Raw genomic sequence first — 24080 nt, 5'->3', positions numbered from 1 at the left:
GTTGGTAGCAATTACAGCCTCGAGTCTTCTTGGTTATGACGCTGCAAGCTTGGCACACCTGTATTTGGGGAGTTTCTCCCATTCCTCTCTGCATATCCTCTCAAGCTCTGTCAGGTTAGATGTGGAGCGTTGCTGCTCAGCTATTTTCAGATCTCTCCAGAGATGTTCGATCGGGTTCAAGTCCGATCTCTGGCTGGGCCACTCAAGGAGATTCAGAGACTTGTCCCGAAGTCACTTCTGGGTTATCTTGGCTGTGTGCTTAGGGTTGTTGTCCTGTTGAAAGGTGAACCTTCGCCCCAGTCTGCGGTCCTGAGCGCTCTGGAGCAGGTTTTCATCAAGGATCTCTCTTTACTTTGCTCCATTCATATTTGCCTCGATCCTGACTAGTCTCCCAGTCCCTGTCGCTGAAAAACATCCCCACAGCCTGATGCAGGTTTCCTCCAGATGTGACGCTTGGCATTCAGGCCAAAAAGTTCAATCTTGATTTCATCAGACCAGAGAATCTTGTTTCTCAAGATCTGAGAGTCTTCAGGTGCCTTTTGGCAAACTCCAAGCGGACTGTCATGTGCCTTTTACTGAGGAGTGGCTTCCGTCTGGTCACTACCATAAAGGCCTGATTGGGGGAGTGCTGCAGAGATGGTTGTCGTTCTGGGAGATTCTCCCATCTCCACAGAGGAACTCTAGAGCTCTGCCAGAGTGACCATCGGGTTCTTGGTCACCTTCCTGACAAAGGCCCTTCTCCCCCGATTGCTCATTTTGGCCGGGCGGCCAGATCTAGGAAGAGTCTTGGTGGTTCCAAACGTCTTTCATTTAAGAATGGTGGAGACCACTGTGTTCTTGGGGACCTTCAATGCTGCAGAAATGTTTTGGTACCCTTCTCCAGATCTGTGCCTCGACACAATCCTGGCTCTACAGACAATTATTTCGACCTCATGGCTTGGTGTTTGCTCTGACATGCTGTGGGACCTTGTACAGACAGGTGTATGGCTTTCCAAATCATGTCCAATTAATTGAATTTACCACATGTGGACTCCAATCAAGTTGTAGAAACATCTCAAGGATGTTCAATGGAAACAGGGTGCACCTGAGCTCAATTTCGAGTCTCATAGCAAAGGGTCTGAATACTTGTAAATAAGGTATTTCTGTTTTTTATTTTGAATACATTTGCAAACCTTTCTAAAAACCTATTTTTACTTTGTCATTATGGGGTATTGTGTGTAGATTACTGAATAAAAAATGTAATTGAATAATTTTTAGAATAAAGCTGTAACATAACAAAATTTGCAAAAAGTCAAGTTGTCTGAATGCTTCCCGAAGGCACTATACAGTGGGGAGAACAAGTATTTGATACACTGACGATTTTTCAGGTTTTCCTACTTACAAAGCATGTAGACTTCAACTTTGAGAGACAGAATCTAAAACAAAAATCCAGAAAATCACATTGTATGATTTTTAAGTAATTAATTTGCATTTTATTGCATGACATACTGTAAGTATTTGATACATCAGAAAAGCAGAACTTAATATTTGGTACAGAAACCTTTGTTTGCAATTACAGAGATCATACGTTTCCTGTAGTTCTTGACCAGGTTTGCACACACTGCAGCAGGGATTTTGGCCCACTCCTCCATACAGACCTTCTCCAGATCCTTCAGATTTCGGGGCTGTCGCTGGGCAATACGGACTTTCAGCTCCCTCCAAAGATTTTCTATTGGGTTCAGGTCTGAAGACTGGCTAGGCCACTCCAGGACCTTGAGATGCTTCTTATGGAGCCACTCCTTAGTTGCCCTGGCTGTGTGTTTCAGGTCATTGTCATGCTGGAAGACCCAGCCACGACCCATCTTCAATGCTCTTACTGAGGGAAGGAGGTTGTTTGCCAAGAGCTCGCGATACATGGCCCCATCCAGCCTCCCCTCAATACGGTGCAGTCGTCCAATCCCCTTTGCAGAAAAGCATCCCCAAATTTTCCACCTCCATGCTTCACGGTTGGGATGGTGTTCTTGGGGTTGTACTCATCTTTCTTCTTCCTCCAAACACGGCGAGTGGAGTTTAGACCAAAAAGCTATATTTTTGTCTCATCAGACCACATGACCTTCTCCCATTCCTCCTCTGGATCATCCAGATGGTCATTGGCAAACTTCAGACTGGCCTGGACATGCGCTGGCTTGAGCAGGGGGACCTTGCGTGCGCTGCAGGATTTTAATCCATGACGGCGTAGTGTGTTACTAATGGTTTTCTTTGAGATTGTGGTCCCAGCTCTCTTCAGGTCATTGACCAGGTCCTGCCGTGTAGTTCTGGGCTGATCCCTCACCTTCCTCATGATCATTGATGCCCCACGAGGTGAGATCTTGCATGGAGCCCCAGACCGAGGGTGATTGACCGTCATCTTGAAATTCTTCCATTTTCTAATAATTGCGCCAACAGTTGCCTTCTCACCAAGCTGCTTTCCTATTGTCCTGTAGCCCATCCCAGCCTTGTGCAGGTCTACAATTTTATCCCTGATGTCCTTACACAGCTCTCTGGTCTTGGCCACTGTGGAGCGGTTGGAGTCTGTTTGATTGAGTATGTGGACAGGTGTCTTTTATACAGGTAACGAGTTCAAACAGGTGCTGTTAATACAGGTAATGAGTGGAGAACAGGAGGGATTCTTAAAGAAAAACAGGTCTGTGAGAGCCAGAATTCCTACTGGTTGGTAGGTGATCAAATACTTATGTCATGCAATAAAATGCTAATTAATTACTTAAAAATCATACAATGTGATTTTCTGGATTTTTGTTTTAGATTCCGTCTCTCACATTTGAAGTGTACCTATGATAGAAATTACAGACCTCTACATGCTTTGTAAGTAGGAAAACCTGCAAAATCGTCAGTGTATCAAATACTTGTTCTCCCCACTGTATGTGACGTTTAGAGGTGGGTAATCATTATTTTTAGTAGACTACGCTGTCAACTCATCTATGAAGTACTGTAGTGCAATTCCTGATAACTATTCACTTTTCAGTATTGCACAAAACATTCTGTACCTCAGGATAAATCACTACAAGTGATTTGATCTGACAACTAATTGTATCAGTAGAATGCTTGTCTGTTTATTGAAGATTTTCTTGACATAATCAGTGCTTGACTTGGGCAGGAGCTTACCAGAGCTGAGCACTGGCACCTCAGATTTTCTACTGCTTGAGCTCCTGCACCTAAATACAAACAGTACCAGCACCCAAAATGACTAGCATAAGTCAAGCATACCCACCAAACACTACCAGGGGGTTCCCCCACTTTACAATGACAGAGCATTGCCTTATTGGTTTATTTAGCCTAAATCTCTCTGGAAGAGCTGAATTACTAGAGCAGGTACAGTGAGAGATTATAGACTTTCCATTATGAGGAGAGAAATGGACTGTGAACATGATTGTATCATATTCCACTTTCAGGAGAAAATACCTTGTTCCATACAGCTCTAGGAAGAGTCTCGGTGGTTCCAAACTCCTTCCATTTATGTATTATAACACCTGCGTGTTGTCATACCATGTTAATGTACTCGAGTACACGTCTTCAACTCAGTAGTTACCCCATATGAACTCTTGAGAAAATGGGAACATTTCAAAGAAACTGTTTTGTAAGTAGATCAAGCCAAGAGACATGATATATAGATCCGAATACAAGTATGGAAATCTATAATTACTCAACTATTCGTATAATGATATCATTTACGTATGTATCCTCTCAAGTGTTATCTGTTTGTTAGAAGATGTGACATGTTTACAAAGACATCATATACGAGCAGTTATGTTTAGTCAACATGTTGAACATGATATAGATTCATGTTGTATACCAAAATAATATATCATATCATATATCATATCAATACATTGTTCTTCCTTTTATATACCAGTATTTAGGGTCCTACCATGGGGGCTTTTATATACCAGTATTTAGGGTCCTACCATGGGGGCTTTTATATACCAGTATTTAGGGTCCTACCATGGGGGCTTTTATATACCAGTATTTAGGGTCCTACCATGGGGGCTTTTATATACCAGTATTTAGGGTCCTACCATGGGGGCTTTTATATACCAGTATTTAGGGTCCTACCATGGGGGCTTTTATATACCAGTATTTAGGGTCCTACCATGGGGGCTTTTATATACCAGTATTTAGGGTCCTACCATGGGGGCTTTTATATACCAGTATTTAGGGTCCTACCATGGGGGCTTTTATATACCAGTATTTAGGGTCCTACCATGGGGGCTTTTATATACCAGTATTTAGGGTCCTACCATGGGGGCTTTTATATACCAGTATTTAGGGTCCTACCATGGGGGCTTTTACATACCAGTATTTAGGGTCCTACCATGGGGGCTTTTATATACCAGTATTTAGGGTCCTACCATGGGGGCTTTTATATACCAGTATTTAGGGTCCTACCATGGGGGCTTTTATATGAGTCAAAACAGCTTCAGACATTGTTATTAATGTATTTGTAGGTGTTTCTGATTAAATTACACCGTGTGTGTGTGTGTGTGTGTGTGTGTGTGTGTGTGTGTGTGTGTGTGTGTGTGTGTGTGTGTGTGTGTGTGTGTGTGTGTGTGTGTGTGTGTGTGTGTGTGTGTGTGTGTGTGAATAGTAGGTTTGACACAGCTGGCGCAACTGGATTCTCTGTGGAACTAACACAGAGAATCCCCCAAGAACAACGGCTCACTGAAGCCAAGTTCCACTGTTTCTTCAACTCAATTAGTGTCTACGTCTTAAGCTGAATTTACAGCAGTGGAAGTCTGCTGTTTGAACACATAGGCTTGAGACAGCTCCACACAAAATATATATATTATAAAAGAGACAGCTCTACACGCATACACTGAACGGCAAGGAAAATACTCCCCTCTGCCTTGGTCAAAGAGAACCTCATGGCTTTGAATTCTCCCTCTCACTGCCTACCAATTCCTAATGATGCCCGTCATTACAGCTGTTGTTTCAAAATCCTTTTTTGCAGACGGCTACTTCTACACTGAACTTAATTGGGGAGAGAAACTTAGTAATTACTATAGTACCAGTTGATCCGCTTGAAAGGAAATAGACTATTTGAATCCCCCTGTTCAGTTTGGGTGCAGATAAGTCATACATGAGTTGAGTAGGAAAACCACAGTGTCAGAGACTGAGAGCAGACATCTTAATGAATGCTGCTCTTCTGAAGCTACCGTTTAGCAAATACACTGGAGGTCACAGTGTCAGAGACTGAGAGCAGACATCTTAATGAATGCTGCTCTTCTGAAGCTACCGTTTAGCAAATACACTGGAGGCCACAGTGTGACGAATAGTAATTCATGTTTTTCACTGGCTGTGTGTTTTTGAGGTTTGCCAACTTCTTTCCTCTAGTCTAAACATCCTGAAATCTCTCTCCATGACAACTCTTTGCCTCAATAAATCACTTTATAAGTCTTAACTCATTGATAACCTAACCTTGTAAAACCTTGTACAGTAAAATAGAATCTTCCACTTTAAGCACCCACTCATTTCCTGTCTGCACGTGAACCCGCCTGATAAGATGCTAGCTCCTATGAGAGGAACATCAATGCCCAGGAGGGGTGTTAGCCGCCATGCCTCACCACCACAAATTAGAGCAGGCTAATCAGCCACTATCAATCACTGTATCGCTAGCTTCACTTACAGGCCATTCCTACACTACATCTTCACTATAGCAATGTGCAGAACTCAGTCTACCAGCAGCTACATTTCACAGTTAAAAAATAAAGTCAGCCTAGAACACACCTTTTCATTTACATCCTCTACTTTCAGGGTTACTCGGGGTCCGTTTTATTCATGAGGACATTGCAGTGATGTCATGTTTTTACTTGGATGGGTTTGCGTGTTGTCAGTTAAAGTTGTAATGTGTCGGTACAAATCTTCCTCCCTTTATAATCAATGTATTCATTGTTACACTGTTAAAATGTCTGATTATCAAGGCTTCATATAACATGTAAATAGCTAATATATATGGTGTCTTATTATATTTTGCTAAATATTAAAAATGTGTATCTATAGTGTAGAAGCTGAAAGGTTTTCCAGTTTTATAATATCCTCTATCCCATATACATTTGTTTTTCGTAGCTAGCTACATTATTAAAAACACTCAATGAAGGTGTTAAACCACATGCCCAGGCATATACAGTCTGCTCACATTTAAACATGTCTATTTGTGTAAATTGAACGCAGTTTGTTAGTTCATTATGATGTATTTACTTTTCTAGTCAGTAAGCCTTGATAAGCTGACTGTTTAATGTCTTTGTCCATCCAAAAGATTTGTAGAGAAAAAGGGAAACAAGCTAAAAAGTTTAAAAGTTCCTGTAAATATATACATGTATATACACATATATTACAAATTCTCTGATTATCTGGTTTCTATGTATTCATATATTATAGTGGTTTTATCTGTGTCTTTTCAATTCAGCTGAACTTGTTCTATGAATTGTACAGTATGTAATTTCTTAAAAAGTATATATTGTCTGAAAGGTGTAAGTAATTGGCTTTTGATTTATTGGTACAGTATATTACATTTCCTTTGTCTTCTTTCATCAATGACTTAGTTGTTAGTATATGTGACATATCTAAGCAACTGATTGTTTTGAGTGTCAGAATAAAGCAGGTCTGAGAGCATTGTGTTTGTCATTGGAGCTCTATGTTTAATCTGTTGCCAGCTTGTTGATTGTAATCCTGATCAGGCACCGTAAAATGAAATCTTCTACAATTCCTGTTCACGCTTAATGAAACCCAATATTTCTACAGATTTAAACCAGCATTGTATAGATAAGTAGATGTTCAATTTAGGTACAGTGCAATGCATTGCACTTCCTCAGTGACAGTGGCCACTTGCTACAGCACTGACCCAACCCTCCCCTGAATTGACTTGTCCATGAGTGATTCATATTTGTCACTGCAGCTCCTCCAATGCTGGTCTGCCTGTCAGAGAGGAGCACTATATGTAGTGCAGGTGCTATTGTGTTCCCTCTCTGCTCTGCTATATAGTGATACAGTGATGGGGATATTTTAGTATAGAGAGTCCCCAGTGAGACCTCCGTAGGACTGAAGATGAGGCAGGCTGCTCCATGGATGGAGAGACAGAGGGAGATGGAGGGAGAGACAGAGGGAGATGGAGGGAGAGACAGAGGGAGATGGATGGAGAGACAGAGGGATATGGAGGGAGAGACAGATGGAGATGGAGGGAGAGACAGAGGGAGATGGATGGAGAGACACAGGGAGATGGAGGGAGAGAGAGGGAGATGGAGGGAGAGAGGGAGAGACAGAGGGAGATGGAGGGAGAGACAGTGAGATGGAGGGAGAGACAGGGAGATGGAGGGAGAGACAGAGGGAGATGGAGGGAGAGACAGAGGGAGATGGAGGTAGAGACGGCGGGAGATGTGGGGAGAGACAGGGAGATAGAGGGAGAGACAGCGAGATGGAGGGAGAGAGAGGGAGATGGAGGGAGAGACAGAGTGAGATGGAGGGAGAGACAGAGGGAGATAGAGGGAGAGACAGCGAGATGGAGGGAGAGACGGCGGGAGATGTAGGGATAGACAGGGAGATGGAGGGAGAGACAGAGGGAGATGTGGGGAGAGACAGGGAGATAGAGGGAGAGACAGCGAGATGGAGGGAGAGAGAGGGAGACAGAGGGAGAGACAGGGAGATGGAGGGAGAGACAGGGGAGAGAGAGAGTCAGAGGGAGCTGGAGGGGGAGACAGGGAGATGGAGAGAGAGACAAAGAGTCATTCTGGGCTGAGATTAGCATTCAATTGTTACTTCTCCGGAGGAGGTGTGAAAAAGCACTACAAAGCCATGTCAAAATGAAAGCCTCGCCTCGCTGCTGCTGAATTAGGGAGAGACTGTCATGACAAGGGTCCAAGGACACCATCTCTCTCCTCCCTCTCTCTCCTCCCTCTCTCCCTCTCTATCTCCTCCTTCTCTCCCTCTCTCTTCTCCCTCTCTCCCTCTCTCTCCTCCCTCTCTCCCTCTCTCTCCTCCCTCTCTCCCTCTCTCTTCTCCCTCTCTCCCTCTCTCTCCTCCCTCTCTCCATCTCACTTCTCCCGCTCTCCCTCTCTCTCCTCCCTCTCTCCCTCTCTCTTCTCCCGCTCTCCCTCTCTCTCCCCTCTCTCTCATCCCTCTCTCCCTCTCTCTTTTCCCTCTCTCCCTCGCTCTTCTCACTCTCTCCTCTCTCTCACTCTCTCCTTCTCTCTCCCTCTCTCTCCTCCCTTTCTCTCTCCCTCTCTCTCCTCCCTCTCTCTCATCCCTCTCTCCCTCTCTCTCATCCCTCTCTCCCTCTCTCTCCTCCCTCTCTCCCTCTCTCCTCCCTCTCTCCCTCTCTCTCCTCCCTCTCTCCCCTCTCTCTCCCTCCCTCGCTCTCCCTCTCTTCTCCCTCTCTCCCTCTCTCCTCCCTCTCTCCTCCCTATCTCCCTCTCTCTCCTCCCTCTCTCCATCTCTCTTATCCCTCTCTTTCTCCTCCCTCTCTCTTCTACCTCTCTCCTCCCTCTCTCCCTCTCTCTTCTCCCTCTCTCCTCCCTCCCTCTCTCTCTCCCTCTCTCCACTCCCTTGCTCTCCCTCTCTTCTCCCTCGCTCTCGCTCTCTTCTCCCTCTCTCCCTCTCTCCTCCCTCTCTCCCTCTCTCTCCTCCCTCGCTCTCGCTCTCTTCTCCCTCTCTCCCTCTCTCCTCCCTATCTCCCTCTCTCTCCTCCCTCTCTCCATATCTCTTATCCCTCTCTTTCTCCTCCCTCTCTCTTCTACCTCTCTCTCCTCCCTCTCTCCCTCTCTCTTCTCCCTCTCTCTCCTCCCTCCCTCTCTCTCTCCCTCTCTCTCCTCCCTCGCTCTCCCTCTCTTCTCCCTCTCTCTCCTCCCTCTCTCTTCTACCTCTCTCTCCTCCCTCCCTCCCTCCCTCTCTCTCTCTCTCCCTCTCTCTCCTCCCTCTCTCCCTCTCTCTCCTCCCTCTCCCCTCTCTCTCCTCCCTCCCTCTCTCCCCCTCCCTCTCTCTCCTCCCTCTCTCTCCCTCTCTTCTCCCTCTCTCCCTCTCTCCTCCCTCTCTCCTCCCTATCTCCCTCTCTCTCCTCCCTCTCTCCATCTCTCTTATCCCTCTCTTTCTCCTCCCTCTCTCTTCTACCTCTCTCTCCTCCCTCTCTCCCTCTCTCTTCTCCCTCTCTCTCCTCCCTCCCTCTCTCTCTCTCCTTCTCTCTCCTCCCTCGCTCTCCCTCTCTTCTCCCTCTCTCTCCTCCCTCTCTCTTCTACCTCTCTCTCCTCCCTCCCTCCCTCTCTCTTCTCCCTCTCTCTCCTCTCTCCCTCTCTCCTCCCTCTCTCTTCTACCTCTCTCTCCTCCCTCCCTCCCTCTCTCTTCTCCCTCTCTCTCCTCCCTCCCTCCCTCTCTCTCCTCCCTCTCTCTTCTACCTCTCTCTCCTCCCTCTCTCCCTCGCTCTTGTCCCTGTCTCTCCTCCCTCCCTCTCTCTCTCCCTCTCTTCTCCCGCTCTCTCCTCCCTCCCTCTCTCTCTCCCTCTCTCTCCTCCCTCGCTCTCCTTCTCTTCTCCCTTTCTCCCTCTCTCCTCCTTCTCTCCCTCTCTCTCCTCCCTATCTCTCATCCCTCTCTCCCTCTCTCTCCTCCCTCTCTCCCTCTCTCCACTACTGCTATAGCCCTCAGTATGACTCTCTTCACTGTACACTGTAAACTCCAGTAGAGTGATAATGGCTCACTTTTGTGCTGTATGACTTTCAGGCTGGCATGAAAAAAGAATGCTCTCTTTTTTCCCTCAAAAGCTTCCCTTTCAGTTGATTTAAGCATGCTTCTCAATTGGGTGGTTTGACATCAATCCGTCAGCCCGTCTTAACCTGACATTGTGTACCTTTCTCCCTCCCTGGGGTGCAGTGCTTTAACAAAGATGGAGGGGAACTTTTGTGAGAGTAGTGTACTTTTTATTCTATACATTTTCTCAACGTTTATATTCAAAGAATTTTGACATTCTGGTTTCTGGTATGGAATCATCATATTGAATAGGTTTTTTGGAATAGGAAACACAGCAAACTTAACACAACAAACTTTATGATTAAAAGTAGTGAAATGCACAAGTAGGTTGTCTGTCTATATGTGTCAATCAGAGATGTTCTGCATACTTACCCATGTCTCCCTGCTCTTCTTCCCCTTCACCTTCAGTAAATAACAAAGGCAACGCTGTGCTCAGTATTGATGGACATCACAGATGAAAACAACGAGAAGAGGAGAACTAGCTTTAAGAAAACAACAGGAGAAGAAGAGAAGGAGTCCCTCTACTGAGGCTGGTGAGGAACGACGGGAGGCGTGCGTGTGGAGTGGTGCCGCGGCGGTGTCAAAACCAGCCACAAGCGCTACAGACGGAGTGAGCCAGTTTCCACCAGGGACCACCTTTGCCGGATAGAAGAGAAAGACAACGAGAGAAAAAAGAGAGAAAGCATCCTGTTATTATTATAACACATTTTATTTTTCTATACTTTTGTGATTTACAGCTTGTGATTTACAAGTAAAAAAGTGTGTATAAAACAGTATATATGTACAAATATGTTTTTATGTTTTTGGTAAGGAAGACGAACAGTTGGCCCTTGATGCTGATTCTGTGGTGGAGAGGGAGAGTCCTGCTCTTCTCTCTCTGGCACACCACTCCTGTCACTGACAGACAAGAGGAGGTGATATATATATATATATATATATATATATATATATATATATATATATATATATATATATATATATATATACAGTATATATATACAGTAATGTTACAGTGGCAGGCTAGGAGGGTTCAGCATCCGGGCAAAAGCATTGTATTACAAGTCCACTTTCTGTGGGTCGGAGTCAAAGGTTAACTTCCAGCTGGAGGTCTCTATGGTTACACTTCCTGTGTGCGGTCTTTTCGTGGTCTCACTGATCCGCTTCCTTCCTTGCGCTGGTGCCACTGTTCCACTGTTCCACTTCCTTTTGCAGTGTCACTGGCCAACTTCCTATGGGTAGTCACTGCTGTTCTCTACTTCCCTGTGGATACTGTCGTCATGACTCCACTTCCTCCTGGCAGCACCACTGGTCCACTCTCCATGGGCGGTACTGTCACTGGTCTACTTCCCTGTGGATACTGTCGTCATGACTCCACTTCCTCCTGGCAGCACCACTGGGCCACTCTCCATGGGCAGTACTGTCACTGGTCTACTTCCCTGTGGATACTGTCGTCATGACTCCACTTCCTCCTGGCAGCACCACTGGTCCACTCTCCATGGGCAGTACTGTCACTAGTCTACTTGTATGTGGGTAAGCCAGTAGAGAAATGAGATAAGTTCCTCCCCCAGCAGAGGTCTCTGATTCACGACGAGAGAAAGAGAGTTTGATGCGTTAGTCCCTGACTTTCCTCACTTGTCAGGGTCAAAGCCCAAGCCTTTGTGTCTCTATCTGCACCAGTGGACAAAGTATCTCAAACAGACAGACCAACAAGCCAGGGTGCATTTAACTAACGACGCACGTTTCCAGAGAAGAGAAATACTCATCAATGTCCATGTAACAATTGAATTATAATCGAATAATCTAATTGTAATACATCAGCAGGTGCATAACCAAAACACAAGCCTAAGGCATATGGACTATGTCGCTTGATAAACATTATAGAACTAGTGCCCATCCAATGGTAATAAAGGAATGAGGGCTGAAACATGTCAATTACAATGTTGTTTTGTCAATGTATTCTGAGAATATTTATTTGTGTGATTTGCAGCACTGAAAACTTTTAAAGAAGAACAAAACGTTTTCATTTGTTGAAGCAACCTTACTTTATATCAGGAGAGTCACTGTAAACATGTGTTTAAACAAGAATGTTGGTTCAGTTCTTGAATGTATTTTAATGTCTAGGGTGTCCAACAAGTATGTATTCTTTTTCTGTATATAAATATATATATATACATATATATATATATACATATCTATTATATGGGCTGTGGTGGTGTCAGGGAGTAGAGGGGGTAGATAAGGGGCACCCTCCTACAAGCTATACCCCTGATATACTGTAACATGTGATCATGTGTTATATGACTGAAAGCGTGATGGTGATTGTGTGAACTGATCTTCCCCTCCCCCTGCACTTAAAGAGATTGGACAGGATCTTAAGCACTTACAAATTCGTAACATGCTGTATGAATTGGATTTCGTAACATATCATGCACATTCTTTTTGCAAGACAAAATGGATGACGTTGTACACAATTGTGCACAGTTTTCGGGGACCGAAAAACTACTGGCTGAAATTATATGAAACCTTCATAATGCATCTTTAAACAAACACACATGAACACACACTCAAATACAGAGAATCACAGACACACGTTTTGGCCTAGAAATATGCTACAGAACTGCTTAACAACTTGCTGATTGCCAACAGATAGCTAGTGCTCCTGGGAGTCATTCACAACTACTCTGGCCCTGCAGGGCCCCAACTACTCTGGCCCTGCAGGGCCCCAACTACTCTGGCCCTGCAGGGCCCCAACTACTCTGGCCCTGCATGGCCCCAACTACTCTGACCCTAAAGGGCCCCAACTACTCCGGCCCTGCAGGGCCCCAACTACTCCGGCCCTGCAGGGCCCCAACTACTCTGACCCTGCAGGGCCCCAACTACTCTGGCCCTGCAGGGCCCAACTACTTTCTCTTAGCTATATTACAGACACCCTTATGGAAATAACATGTATATTCATCATCACATTAAGTAACAGGTCCTGTTGAGGAAGGCAATGATCATAAGCAGGTTTAGTGTATAGATGTAGATTTGAGAGTTACATAGTGTATGTGGCTAACTAACTCCCAGTTTCAGGTGAAATGTGAGTGTGAAGAAACAGCAGGTGGGATGTCAGGCAGGCAGGCAGGCAGTAGGCCGCCCTCCTGATCTCTGTGTAGACTGCAAGTACCAGTCCTTATCTTCCTGAGCCCTGAGCACAATGGCTTGAGCTGTGACATGAGCAGGATATCCCTCTGAGAGAGAGTTACTACTGTACCGCCCCCTCCCGTTCTACTGTGTGAGTCTACCGTCCCTTTTGTATTCCTGAACCTACTGTACATAATATCCCCCCTCCCCTCTGACTCCCAAAATCTTGTATTTTGTTCTATAATGACACATTTATTTATAAGGATTTTTTAAATATATCTCTTTCTCCTTTTTGTAAATGTTCCAGTTAAATAAAGTTCAAAAATGTTAAAAAATGCAATGGATATATTGAAAGGTAAAAGTCTCTAAAAGTCCCCTCTCCTCTGGCTCTGTATTCTAAACTTTGTGTTTCTCTTTCTGTATGCTTCTCTTATGTGCTTCAGATTAAGAGTTCTATTTATTATGACATTAACGTTATTATAATTATGACTAATTATTAATATTATCATCATCCTCATCATCATCATTATTATCATGAATAAACTTGTCTACTTCAACCAAAAGGTAGTGTATTTTTGGCCTGAGTGTTACAGTGTAGAGGAAGATGAGTTACTGTAGCAGTGTGTGTAGTGTGTGTGGACTCCCTAAGGACAGAACATCCCTTGATGGGACATCACAATGACACCGAGAGCTGGGGGAGATGTGGCAGGTGGAAGGGGGACAGGGCACAACTCCTAGGGGAGGGGGGCTCCCCAGTGGGAAGGACCTGGCTCCCGAGTGGGTGGGCCTATGCCCATGGCAGCGCCCCTGCCCAGTCATGTGAAATCCATAGATTAGGGCCTAATTCATTTCTTTCAATTGACTGATTTCCTCATATGAACTGTTACTCAGTAAAATCGTTTAAATTATTGCATGTTGCATTTATATTTTTGTTCAGTATAGTTATACAACCAGTTAGCAAGTCCAACATTTCGGCGTTTTCCTTGTTTTGAATGGCACGTGAACGCTGAATATATGCTTCCATTTATTATGGTAAGCGATCTACAAGTAACTGCCAAAATAAAGAAAGCATTTGAGTTAATGAAGGATACAACGAATATTGAAAGCAGCTGCTTCCCAACACGTGTGGTTCCTCAGTTAATTAAGCAATTAAAACATCCTATTATGCTTATGGTCATGTATAAAAATGCCCAGTTGCCCATTATTTTGGCTACCATGGCTAGGAAAAGTGTATGTGTGTGTGTGTGTGTGTGTGTGTGTGTGTGTGTGTGCGTGCGTGCGTGCGTGCGTGCGTGCGTGCATGCATGCATGCGTTTGTGTGTGTGTATCTGTGCCTCAGTCACCAGATCTCAACCCAGTTGAACACTTATAGGAGATTCTGGATTGGTGCCTGAGACCGTGTTTTCCACCATCATCAACAAAACACCAAATAATGCAATTTCTCGTTGAAGAATGGTGTCACATCTCTCCAATAGAGTTCCAGACACTTGTAGAATCTATGTCAAGGTGCATTAAATCTGTTCTGGTGGCTCGTGGTGGCCCAACACCCTATTAAGACACTTTATGTTGGTGTTTCCTTTATTTTGGCAGTTACTTGTGTATATCATGAATAAGTGGTTTAGAAGAACAGGAAGGGGAAACGCATGTATGCTTATTAGGTGAAGTTTGGATGACATCATCAAATTGGATTTATATTGTATTCATTTAGCAGTATCTTTAGATGTAATTGGGTTGTAAAATGGGGATCAGAAAGCATCAGAGCCTTGTTTTGTAATGGTAAATGTGATGTAATGGTTTGTCCATCCGCTTTACAGATTGTAATATCAAGGTTCCCCCACTTGGTGGCACCATAGCCTCATACAGGTTACATTACCTTAACCTACGAGCCACTGCGTGTTAGTATTACTCAGCTGTATAACGTCATTACATGTTTTATCACTTGTTTCTAATTAGGCCATACGTCCTTTAATACAATAGGCTCCCCCATCACCAGTTGTGTGATCTCACCATGCACACCTTTTATCTGAAATATTGTCTTTGGGCTTTGTTCAAACATCCCGTGGTTGATTAAGGTCAAGCGAGAAGATAAAAAATGATAAAAGCCTCTGTTGGACTAAAACATAATCTATCACCTCGACCACAGGAAATGTCCATAATCACACAATTATGAAGCAATGAGGCACTTTGGCTTTATGGGGTGGGTACTTTGCTAAAATGGCCCGCGTAAAAGCCCATCTGTACAAATGGGCCCTCGGATTTGAGCCAAACCGGGGGCTAAAAGACCCTATACATCAAGCCATGGCATATATAACAAAGAGCAGCAGCCTCCAGTGCCTGATAGAAGGGCAAGGCTGCCTGAGGTGCTGCGTGCTGGAGAAATGGAACACAGTAGGATTAGATATGGAGATCTGCTGTAAAGATTGAAACCTGTCCCTTCTTATTTAGGACTCTAGAACATTTTGAACAGTTAACTTCTTAATTAACATGTAGGTAACAAGTAGGTAACTAATTATGCCTATATTTACTGTAATATTAACAAAGGCATTAACAAACTCTTTACTAAAGAAGTACAATTTAAAAAATATAATAAGCCATATGAAACATCTACAAATACTTCAAATTGTACCACTTTAATAAAGGGTTATAATCAACTTTGATATAAAAAAAACAAACATATTATCTAATGAACAACAAATCTTTAACTTTAATAGAGTTTAAATGAAAGCGGTTAGATTTCTCTGGTAATCATGCTTTCAGTATGCTATTGCATTTTGTAGTACTGAATGACCACATGCTACTTTTGATTGGACCGTGACACTCAACGTGAAATATCAGGTTTGTATCTATTCAAAGCCTTTCATTGTAAACCATAGACCAGATCACATTTTAGTAGAGCCTGCGTAACACTCCATCATACACCATCTCTCCAATCCCATGGAGCGATGGTGAATATACGTATTGATCTGCTTTAAACCCAGTTGATTCGTATATCAATTGATCATCCACATATCAGTGTGCAGTGTGTGCCTGATGTCAGCAGGATTTCATAAACCAAGCCGCCTTGTTGCAACCTTTTCGTTGCTTTTACTGACGTGTGAATACTAGCCAGCCTTGCACAGCTATACTTGTAGTCAGTGTTTTTGTGGACAGATGAGTTGCGTTGCTCTATACTGTACCTGTGGTCCTGTATCCCTGTGTCCAGGGCTCAAAGAGAGAGAGAGAGAGAGAGAGAGAGAGAGAGAGGAGGACGGGACCATCAGGCTGGGTGTCTGGAGCAGTAGATACTTCATCCATCAGATCACCACTCAGCCATCTGGTCTAGACACTGCTGCTGCTGCTGCTACTGGTGCTACTGGTGCTGGTGCTACAGTAAGGATGTAGCTTCATATCGCTACCTGGCTGGAAGTCCTTTAGAGATTAGCACAGGATGTAATGATGTATAGCACACAACTTTCTACACCTACCACATAGGGACGAGTGGTGAAAAACAAGGATATTCAAACTAAATGTAAGGTGTGAATGGTCTAGCTATTTGATCAATGCTGTTATGTGTTATCAATGCTGTAATATAATCAATGCTGTTATGTGTTATCTCACATCACCATACCCATGTTGTATGTTTGGCTCTGTCCAGGAGAGGGCATCCTATCCCTCTCTAAACTCACCTCATCAGCAGTTGTTACTAGGTCACAGCTATTCAACTCTCACCCTGTGAGGTCCATAGCCTGCTGGTTCTCTGTTCTACCTGATAATTAATTGCACCCACCTGGTGTCCCAGGTCTAAATCAGTCCCTGACTAGAGGGGAACAATGAAAAAACACAATGGCACTGGCTTCGGGGTCCAGAGTTGAGTTTGATGGCTATTGGTGAATGATTAGCACACAATCAGGAAAGAAGAGGTATCGGGAGAATAGTTTTTGTAACTTACACTGTGATGTCAGCAGATTTACCAAGTCCCAATACTCAGCACTTTAGCCACTCTTATCTCACTGGTCTGTCCATGCTGCTCTGTAGCAAGAAATCCCTCTGCTTCTCTCTGACTTGTAATTTCATGCTTTGCGGTTTTAATCTACTGAGGCTGTGATCCAATCATGCATACACAATGAAACACCAAGCCAAACCAACAAGAGCACCTTCAGGCTTCTATGAAGAAACGTGTTTGTCATTGTGTGATGTTGACATACAGTACCAGTCAAAAGTTGTACTCTTTTTCTACATTGTAGAATAATACTGAAGACATCAAAACTATTAAATAACACATATGGAATCATGTAGTAACCAAAAAAGTGTTAAACAATTATTCTTCAAAGTAGCCACCCTTTGCCTTGATGACAGCTTTGCACACTCTTGGCATTCTCTCAACTAGCTTCATGAGATAGTCACCTGGAATGCATTTCAATTAACAGGTGTGCCTCCTAAAAAGTTAATTTGTGGAATTTATTTCCTTCTTAATGGGTTTAGGTCAATGAGTTGTGTTGTGACAAGGTAGGGGTGGTATACAGAAGATAACCCTATTTGGTAAAAGACCAAGTCCATATTATGACAAGAGCAGCTCAAATAAGCAAAGAGAAACGACAATCTATCATTACTTTAAAACATGAAAGTCAGTCAATGCGGAAAATGTCAAGAACTTTGAACGTTTCTTTAAGTGCAGTCGCAAAAACCATCAAGCGCTATGATGAAACTGGCTCTCGTGAGGACCGCCACAGGAATGGAAGACCCAGAGTTACCTCTGCTGCAGAGGATAAGTTCATTAGAGTTACCAGCCTCAGAAATTGCAGCACAAATAAATGCATCACAGAGTTCAAGTAACATACACATCTCAACATCAACTGTTCAGAGGAGACTGTGAATCAGGCCTTTATGGTCGAATTGCTGCAAAGAAACCACTACTAAAGGACACCAATAAGAAGAAGAGACTTGCTTGGGTCAAGAAACACGATCAATGGACATTAGACCAGTGGAAATCTGTCCTTTGGTCTGGTGTCCAAATTTTTGATTTTTGGTTCCAACCGCCGTATCTTTATGAGACGCAGAGTAGGTGAACGGATTATCTCTACATATGTGGTTCCCACCATGAAGCATGGAGAAGGAGGTGTGATGGCGTGGGGGTGCTTTGCTGGTGACACTGTCTGTGATTTATTTAGAATTTAAAGCACACTTAACCAGCATGACTACCACATCATTATTCAGCAATACGCCATCCCATCTGGTTTGCGCTTAGTTGGGACTATCATTTGTTTTTCAAAAGGACAATGACCCAACACACCTCCAGGCTGTGTAAGGGCTATTTGACCAAGAAGGAGAGTGATGGAGAGATGCATCAGATGACCTGGCCTCCACAATCACCAGACCTCAACCCAATTGAGATGGTTTGGGATGAGTTGGACCGCAGAGTGAAGGAAAAGCAGCCAACAAGTGCTCAGTACAGTATATGTGGGAACTTCTTCAAGACTGTTGGAAAAACATTCCAGGTGAAGCTGGTTGAGAGAATGCCAAGAGTGTGCAAACCTGTCATCAAGACAAAGGGTGGCTGCTTCGAAGAATCTCAAATATGAAATATATTTTGATTTGTTTAACACTTTTCTGGTTACTACATGATACATGATATGTGTTATTTCATAGTTTTGATGTCTTCACTATTATTCTACAATGTAGAAAATAGTACAAATAAAGCAAAACCCTTGAATGTGTAGGTGTGTCCAAACATTTGACTGGTACTGTAAGTGAAATACATACATGTGCCAAGAGAATCTGCAGGACCTTTGCCAAATGTATCCACATCAAGCTTGGGTGTGACCTCCACCAGGGAGGTATAGAGCCAGTGAGAGATAAAGATGGCTTTAAGGGATGCTTGATTGAATTTGACCCACAGAGTGCATACAAACGACATGACTGAATGTCCTGCACCACTCTTTAACTAACAGGGCTGCAAACCGGGATGAAACACTATGTACAGTCTATTTTGTTGTCTCTGTTTCAGCCATGTCAGAAAAGTGTGCACCCTTCAGGCTATTTCCAGATGGGCTATTTACAGATGGGCTATGTACAGCTGCAGCGATCGGTAAGCTGCTCAGATAGCTGATGCTTAAATTTAGTGAGGGAGATATAAGTATCCAACTTCAGTGATTTTTGCAATTCGTTCCAGTCATTGGCAGCAGAGAACTGTAAGGAAAGGCGGCCAAAGGAGGTGTTGGCTTTGGGGATGACCTGTGAACTATACCTGCTGGAGCGCGTGCTACGGGTGGGTGTTGCTATGGTGACCAGTGAGCTAAGATAAGGCGGAGCTTTACCTGGCAAAGACTAATAGATGACCTGGAGCCAGTGGGTTTGGAGATGAATATGTAGCGAGGACCAGCCAACGAGAGCATACAGGTCGCAGTGTTGGATAGTATATGGGGCTTTGGTGACAAAATGGATGGAACTGTGATAGACTGCATCTAATTTTCTGAGTAGAGTGTTGGAGGCTATTTTGTAAATGACATCGCTGAAGTCAAGGATCGGTAGGATAGTCAATTTTACGAGGGTATGTTTGGCAGCATGAGTGAAGGATGCTTTGTTGTGAAATAAGAAGCCGATTCTAGATTTAATTTTGGATTGGAGATGCTTAATATGAGTCTGGAAGGAGAGTTTACAGTCTAGCCAGACACCTAGGTATTTATAGTTGTCCACATAGTCTAAGTCAGAACCGTCCGTCCGAGTAGTGATGCAAGTCGGGCGGGCAGGTGCGGGCAGCGATCGGTTGAAGAGCATGCATTTCGTTTTACTAGCATTTAAGAGCAGTTGGAGGCCACGGCAGGAGTGTTGTATGGCATTGAAGCTCGTTTGGAGGTTTGTTAACACAGTGTCCAAAGAAGGGCCAGATGTATACAGAATGGTGTCGTCTGCATAGAGGTGGATCAAAGAATCGAGCGACATCATTGATATATACAGAGAAATGAGTCGGGCACCCCCATAGGGACTGCCAGAGGTCTGGACAACAGGCCCTCCGATTTGACACACTGAACTCTATCTTAGAAGTAGTTAGTGAACCAGGCGAGGCAAGGCTGTTGAGTCTGCCGATAAGAATATGGTGATTGACAAAGTCGAAAGCCTTGGTCAGGTCGATGAAGATGAATGCACAGTACTGTCTTTTATCGATGGGGGTTATGATATCGTTTAGGACCTTGAGCGTGGCTGAGGTGTACCCGTGACCAGCTCGGAAACCAGATTGCATAGCGGAGAAGGTACGGTGGGATTCGAAATGGTCGGTGATCTGTTTGTTAACTTGGCTTTCAAAGACCTTAGAAAGGCAGGGCAGGATAGATATCTGTAACAGTTTGGGTATAGAGTGTCTCCCCTTTGAAGAGGGGGATGACCGCGGCCGCTTTCCAATCTTTAGGAATCTCAGACGATACGAAAGAGAAGTTGAACAGACTAGTAATAGGGGGTCTGGACATTCATATGGGTTTAAGAGTAGTTAACTCTCTCTAGCTCTCCTACTGGTTCTCTGCTATTCTCTGCTGCCCCTATAGAAATTAGTTATGGAGAGAGAACAGTTGGATTTCTAGCATGAGAATTCCATGTGTGCTTGTTATCCAGAGACATATTTTGGATGCACACGTAGATAGTCCAACTAGAGCTAACACCAATTTGCACATGAGGCTGCTATGCAAAGTGGTAATCTTGTGTACTGGTGGGTTGGATGAATAGTGAGCTGAATTCTGGTATGGGGTAATGAGATCTGGCACTTTACTCAGCATTGATCAGTCTGTCTGGACTATCCCCAGCATATGCCATGTACAGCATCTCACGGGTATGTGCAACTAATGCCTTGGCTTGAGTCTAAATATCAACAACAACACCTCAAGTAACCGTCATTAGAATGATTACGATGCAAGTAGTCCCTTTATAGTTGTGTTGCTATCATTGTTGCTTTGATTGTTATAGGATCATACATTCACCAGCACAGTATATATTTATTGGTTAAAAGGGAACCGTGGCTGGTACGGTTTTGTGCTGTTGTTTACAGTGATTGCATCATCCATCAGTTCAACAGACCTGGACTTGGCTTAGGCCCCTGAGTGCACAGATGCTTAATGACATGACAGGTTATGTCCAGACCCCCAGGACTCTCGGCCCTGGCTGGTAGTGGGAGATGCCAGCAGTGCCAACCTTACCTGTCTCATGAAATCTGCTGGGCAGTACAATGGACACGCCACCAGACATTTCCTCTGCAGCACTGGACACAGGCCCTTCCTTATGATGTGGTGGAACAATGCCCTGTGGTCCTTGGATCTATTGCCTCTCAATGCCATGGCACACCATACCCCCGTGCCCTGAATAATGACCTGTCTACAGCGCTCCCATTCAGAGAGATGAATGGAAAACAGCAGAGGACTGTGCCTGGAGCATCATCCAAGTAGAGTCTGTGTCTGTGTCAAGAATTACTGTTTGGATGGGATGTTTCTTGTTAATGAGAGTTAATCATCTATCAACATTTACAGCACAAACAAATGTGCAGACACGGAAGGGGACGGAATATCCAAATTGCACCATAAGATTAATGCAAGGGGAAAAGGGTTATGGAAAAGATTCGGGGCTCGATTAATTCCGTATCGCTGAAGTTTACAGTATCTCCGTTTACTATGAATACGGTCTCCACTAACGTAGGAACATTGTCTTTAAATTTCTATTGCGCGGTAGCACAGATATTCAGCACTACGGATTGAATCAAGCCCTAGGGTTAAGGTTGAACTGGCATGTAAACATGAAGCTCGGGTCAGGGTTATGGTTGAGGCTAGGGTTAGGGTTGAGCTGGAATGTGGACATGACGCTAGGGTTAGTGTTCGGGGACAGATCATCGGATACATTCAGTATGAATACAGTGAAACAATTAAACAATTAGACAGTGTGAATACAATTAAACAATTATACCAACACTGTAATATATTGTGATGGAGGGATGTTAAGATTATCAATTTGCTTATCATTTTCATGTTAGTGTGTGTATGTAGGAGAGAGAGGGGGGAGAGAAAAACGGAGACAGAAACGAAGGGAGGGAGGGAGGGTGCGAAAGAGAGAAAGAAAGAAAGAGAGCGATAGAGATACAGTGAGACAGAGAGAGACAGAGAGGGTTTAGAAAGGGTGAGTGTCAGTGAGAGCTCAGTGTACAGGGGGTGATGCAGGTTTCAGGATGTAAGTGAGGCTGTCGTTGGTCAATACTCAGAGATGGCAGGATATATGTGGCCTCCGCCCTGGGCTCTGTGACGCCAAGTGTGGCCTTTTCCCTCCAGTTTTCCCTGATCCTGTCACAGGAACATGGCTCAAAATAGCCCCAAAATCGGAGGTAGAGAAAAAAAGAGTAATGCCAGGGTTTCAGGCATGGCTGTCTGTGATGCTGTTTGAGTTTTATTGAGTTTTATTTTGGGTCAGAGGTGCCCCACCACCATACTGTCTGTTGAAGCAGGACAGTCAGGTCATGGAGAGAGTGCATATGCCTCCCTTTGGAGGGAGCTGTGTAGGGAGGGATGGATGGTAGCTGTTTTGAGGAGCTATGTAGGGAGGGATGGATGGTAGCTGTTTTGAGGAGCTATGTAGGGAGGGATGGATGGACGGTAGCTGTTTGAGGAGCTATGTAGGGAGTGGAGGATGGTAGCTGTTTTGAGGAGCTATGTAGGGAGTGGTGGATGGTAGCTGTTTTGAGGAGCTATGTAGGGAGGGATGGATGGTAGATGTTTTGAGGAGCTATGTAAGGAGGGATGGATGGTAGCTGTTTTGAGGGCACTATGTAGGGAGGGATGGATGGTAGCTGTTTTGAGGAGATATGTAAGGAGGGATCGATGGTAGCTGTTTTGAGGAGCTATGTAGGGAGGGATGGATGGTAGCTGTTTTGAGGAGCTATGTAAGGAGGGGTGGATAGTAGCTGTTTTGAGGAGCTATGTAGGAAGGGATGGATGGTAGCTGTTTTGAGGAGCTATATAGGGAGGGAGGGAGGGATGGATGGTAGCTGTTTTGAGGGAGCTATGTAGGGAGTGATGGATGGTAGCTGTTTTGAGGAGCTATGTAGGGAGGGATGGTTGCTATATTGCCTGTTGAAGCAGGACAGTCAGGTCATGGAGAGAGTGCATATGCCTCCCTTTGGAGGGAGCTATGTAGGGAGGGATGGATAGTAGCTGTTTTGAGGAGCTATGTAAGGAGGGATAGATGGTAGCTGTTTTGAGGAGCTATGTAGGGAGGGATGGGTGGTAGCTGTTTTGAGGAGCTATGTAGGGAGGGATGGATGGTAGCTGTTTTGAGGAGCTATGTAGGGAGGGATGGGTGGTAGCTATATTGCCTGTTGAAGCAGGATAGTCAGGTCATGGAGAGAGTGCATATGCCTCCCTTTCCCACTGCTCCTGCCCCTGACATGTGTGACCAGACCAGCCCAGATATGTCCAGGCCCACCTGTTCCACATCTAATCCTCAGCATCGCCACTCAGCCCCTGGTGATGAACTAACAGCTACAATCACTGCTCCAATGACACAGGAAGGTGAGGAACAATGGAGGGAGCTATGTAGGGAGGGATGGATGGTAGCTGTTTTGAGGAGCTATATAGGGAGGTATGGATGGTAGCTGTTTTGAGGGAGCTATGTAGGAAGGGATGGATGGTAGCTGTTTTGAGGAGCTATATAGGGAGGGATGGATGGCAGCTGTTTTGAGGAGCTATGTAGGGAGGGATGGATGGTAGCTGTTTTGAGGAGCTATGTAGGAAGGGATGGATGGTAGCTGTTTGAGGGAGGAGCTATGTAGGGAGGGATGGATGGTAGTTGTTTGAGGGAGGAGCTATGTAGGGAGGGATGGATGGTAGCTGTTTTGAGGAGCTATGTAAGGAGGGATGGATGGCAGCTGAAACACTGACTATGACATCAAGACCCTGGCACTCAAGTAAACCCCAATTACTGTAAGTACGTAAAATGGAGTGGATAAAATATCGTGAGCCAATGAGATATGAGGCATCAGCTGTAATGACGTTAATACTGAGACCACATGGAGGGTCTACAAAATGCTTCTATTCAAAACGGCACAGGGAGGAAGACTGTTTGTACCAACCTTCAGAAGCAGACACACTACTGTACGCATCCATTAGAGCCGTTCCCTACACTCTCCTTTTCTCTTGCTTTACATCTCTCCCATCTGTTTGCCTTATTGATTAGTTATCGATCAGGGAATGCTA

General features: G+C 44.5%; 1 protein-coding gene across 4 annotated transcripts in view; it reads left to right on the top strand.

Moving 5' to 3' along the window:
- Positions 1 to 10670, top strand: part of LOC139421440 (RNA binding protein fox-1 homolog 3-like) — a 407216-nt gene extending 396546 nt beyond the window's left edge. For all 4 annotated transcript variants that reach the window (XM_071172349.1, XM_071172350.1, XM_071172352.1 and 1 more), the window contains one exon: positions 10171 to 10670. In XM_071172349.1, the coding sequence (XP_071028450.1) occupies positions 10171 to 10173 (3 nt within the window). In that variant the 3' untranslated portion in view covers positions 10174 to 10670. The remainder of the gene's footprint in view (positions 1 to 10170) is intronic.
- The last annotated feature ends 13410 nt before the right edge of the window (positions 10671 to 24080 follow it).

Source organism: Oncorhynchus clarkii, chromosome 12, assembly GCF_045791955.1.
Source record: "Oncorhynchus clarkii lewisi isolate Uvic-CL-2024 chromosome 12, UVic_Ocla_1.0, whole genome shotgun sequence".
NCBI classification, from domain to species: Eukaryota; Metazoa; Chordata; class Actinopteri; order Salmoniformes; family Salmonidae; genus Oncorhynchus; species Oncorhynchus clarkii.
Note: the sequence above shows the minus strand (reverse complement) of the source record. Positions and strands in the feature narration are given on the sequence as shown.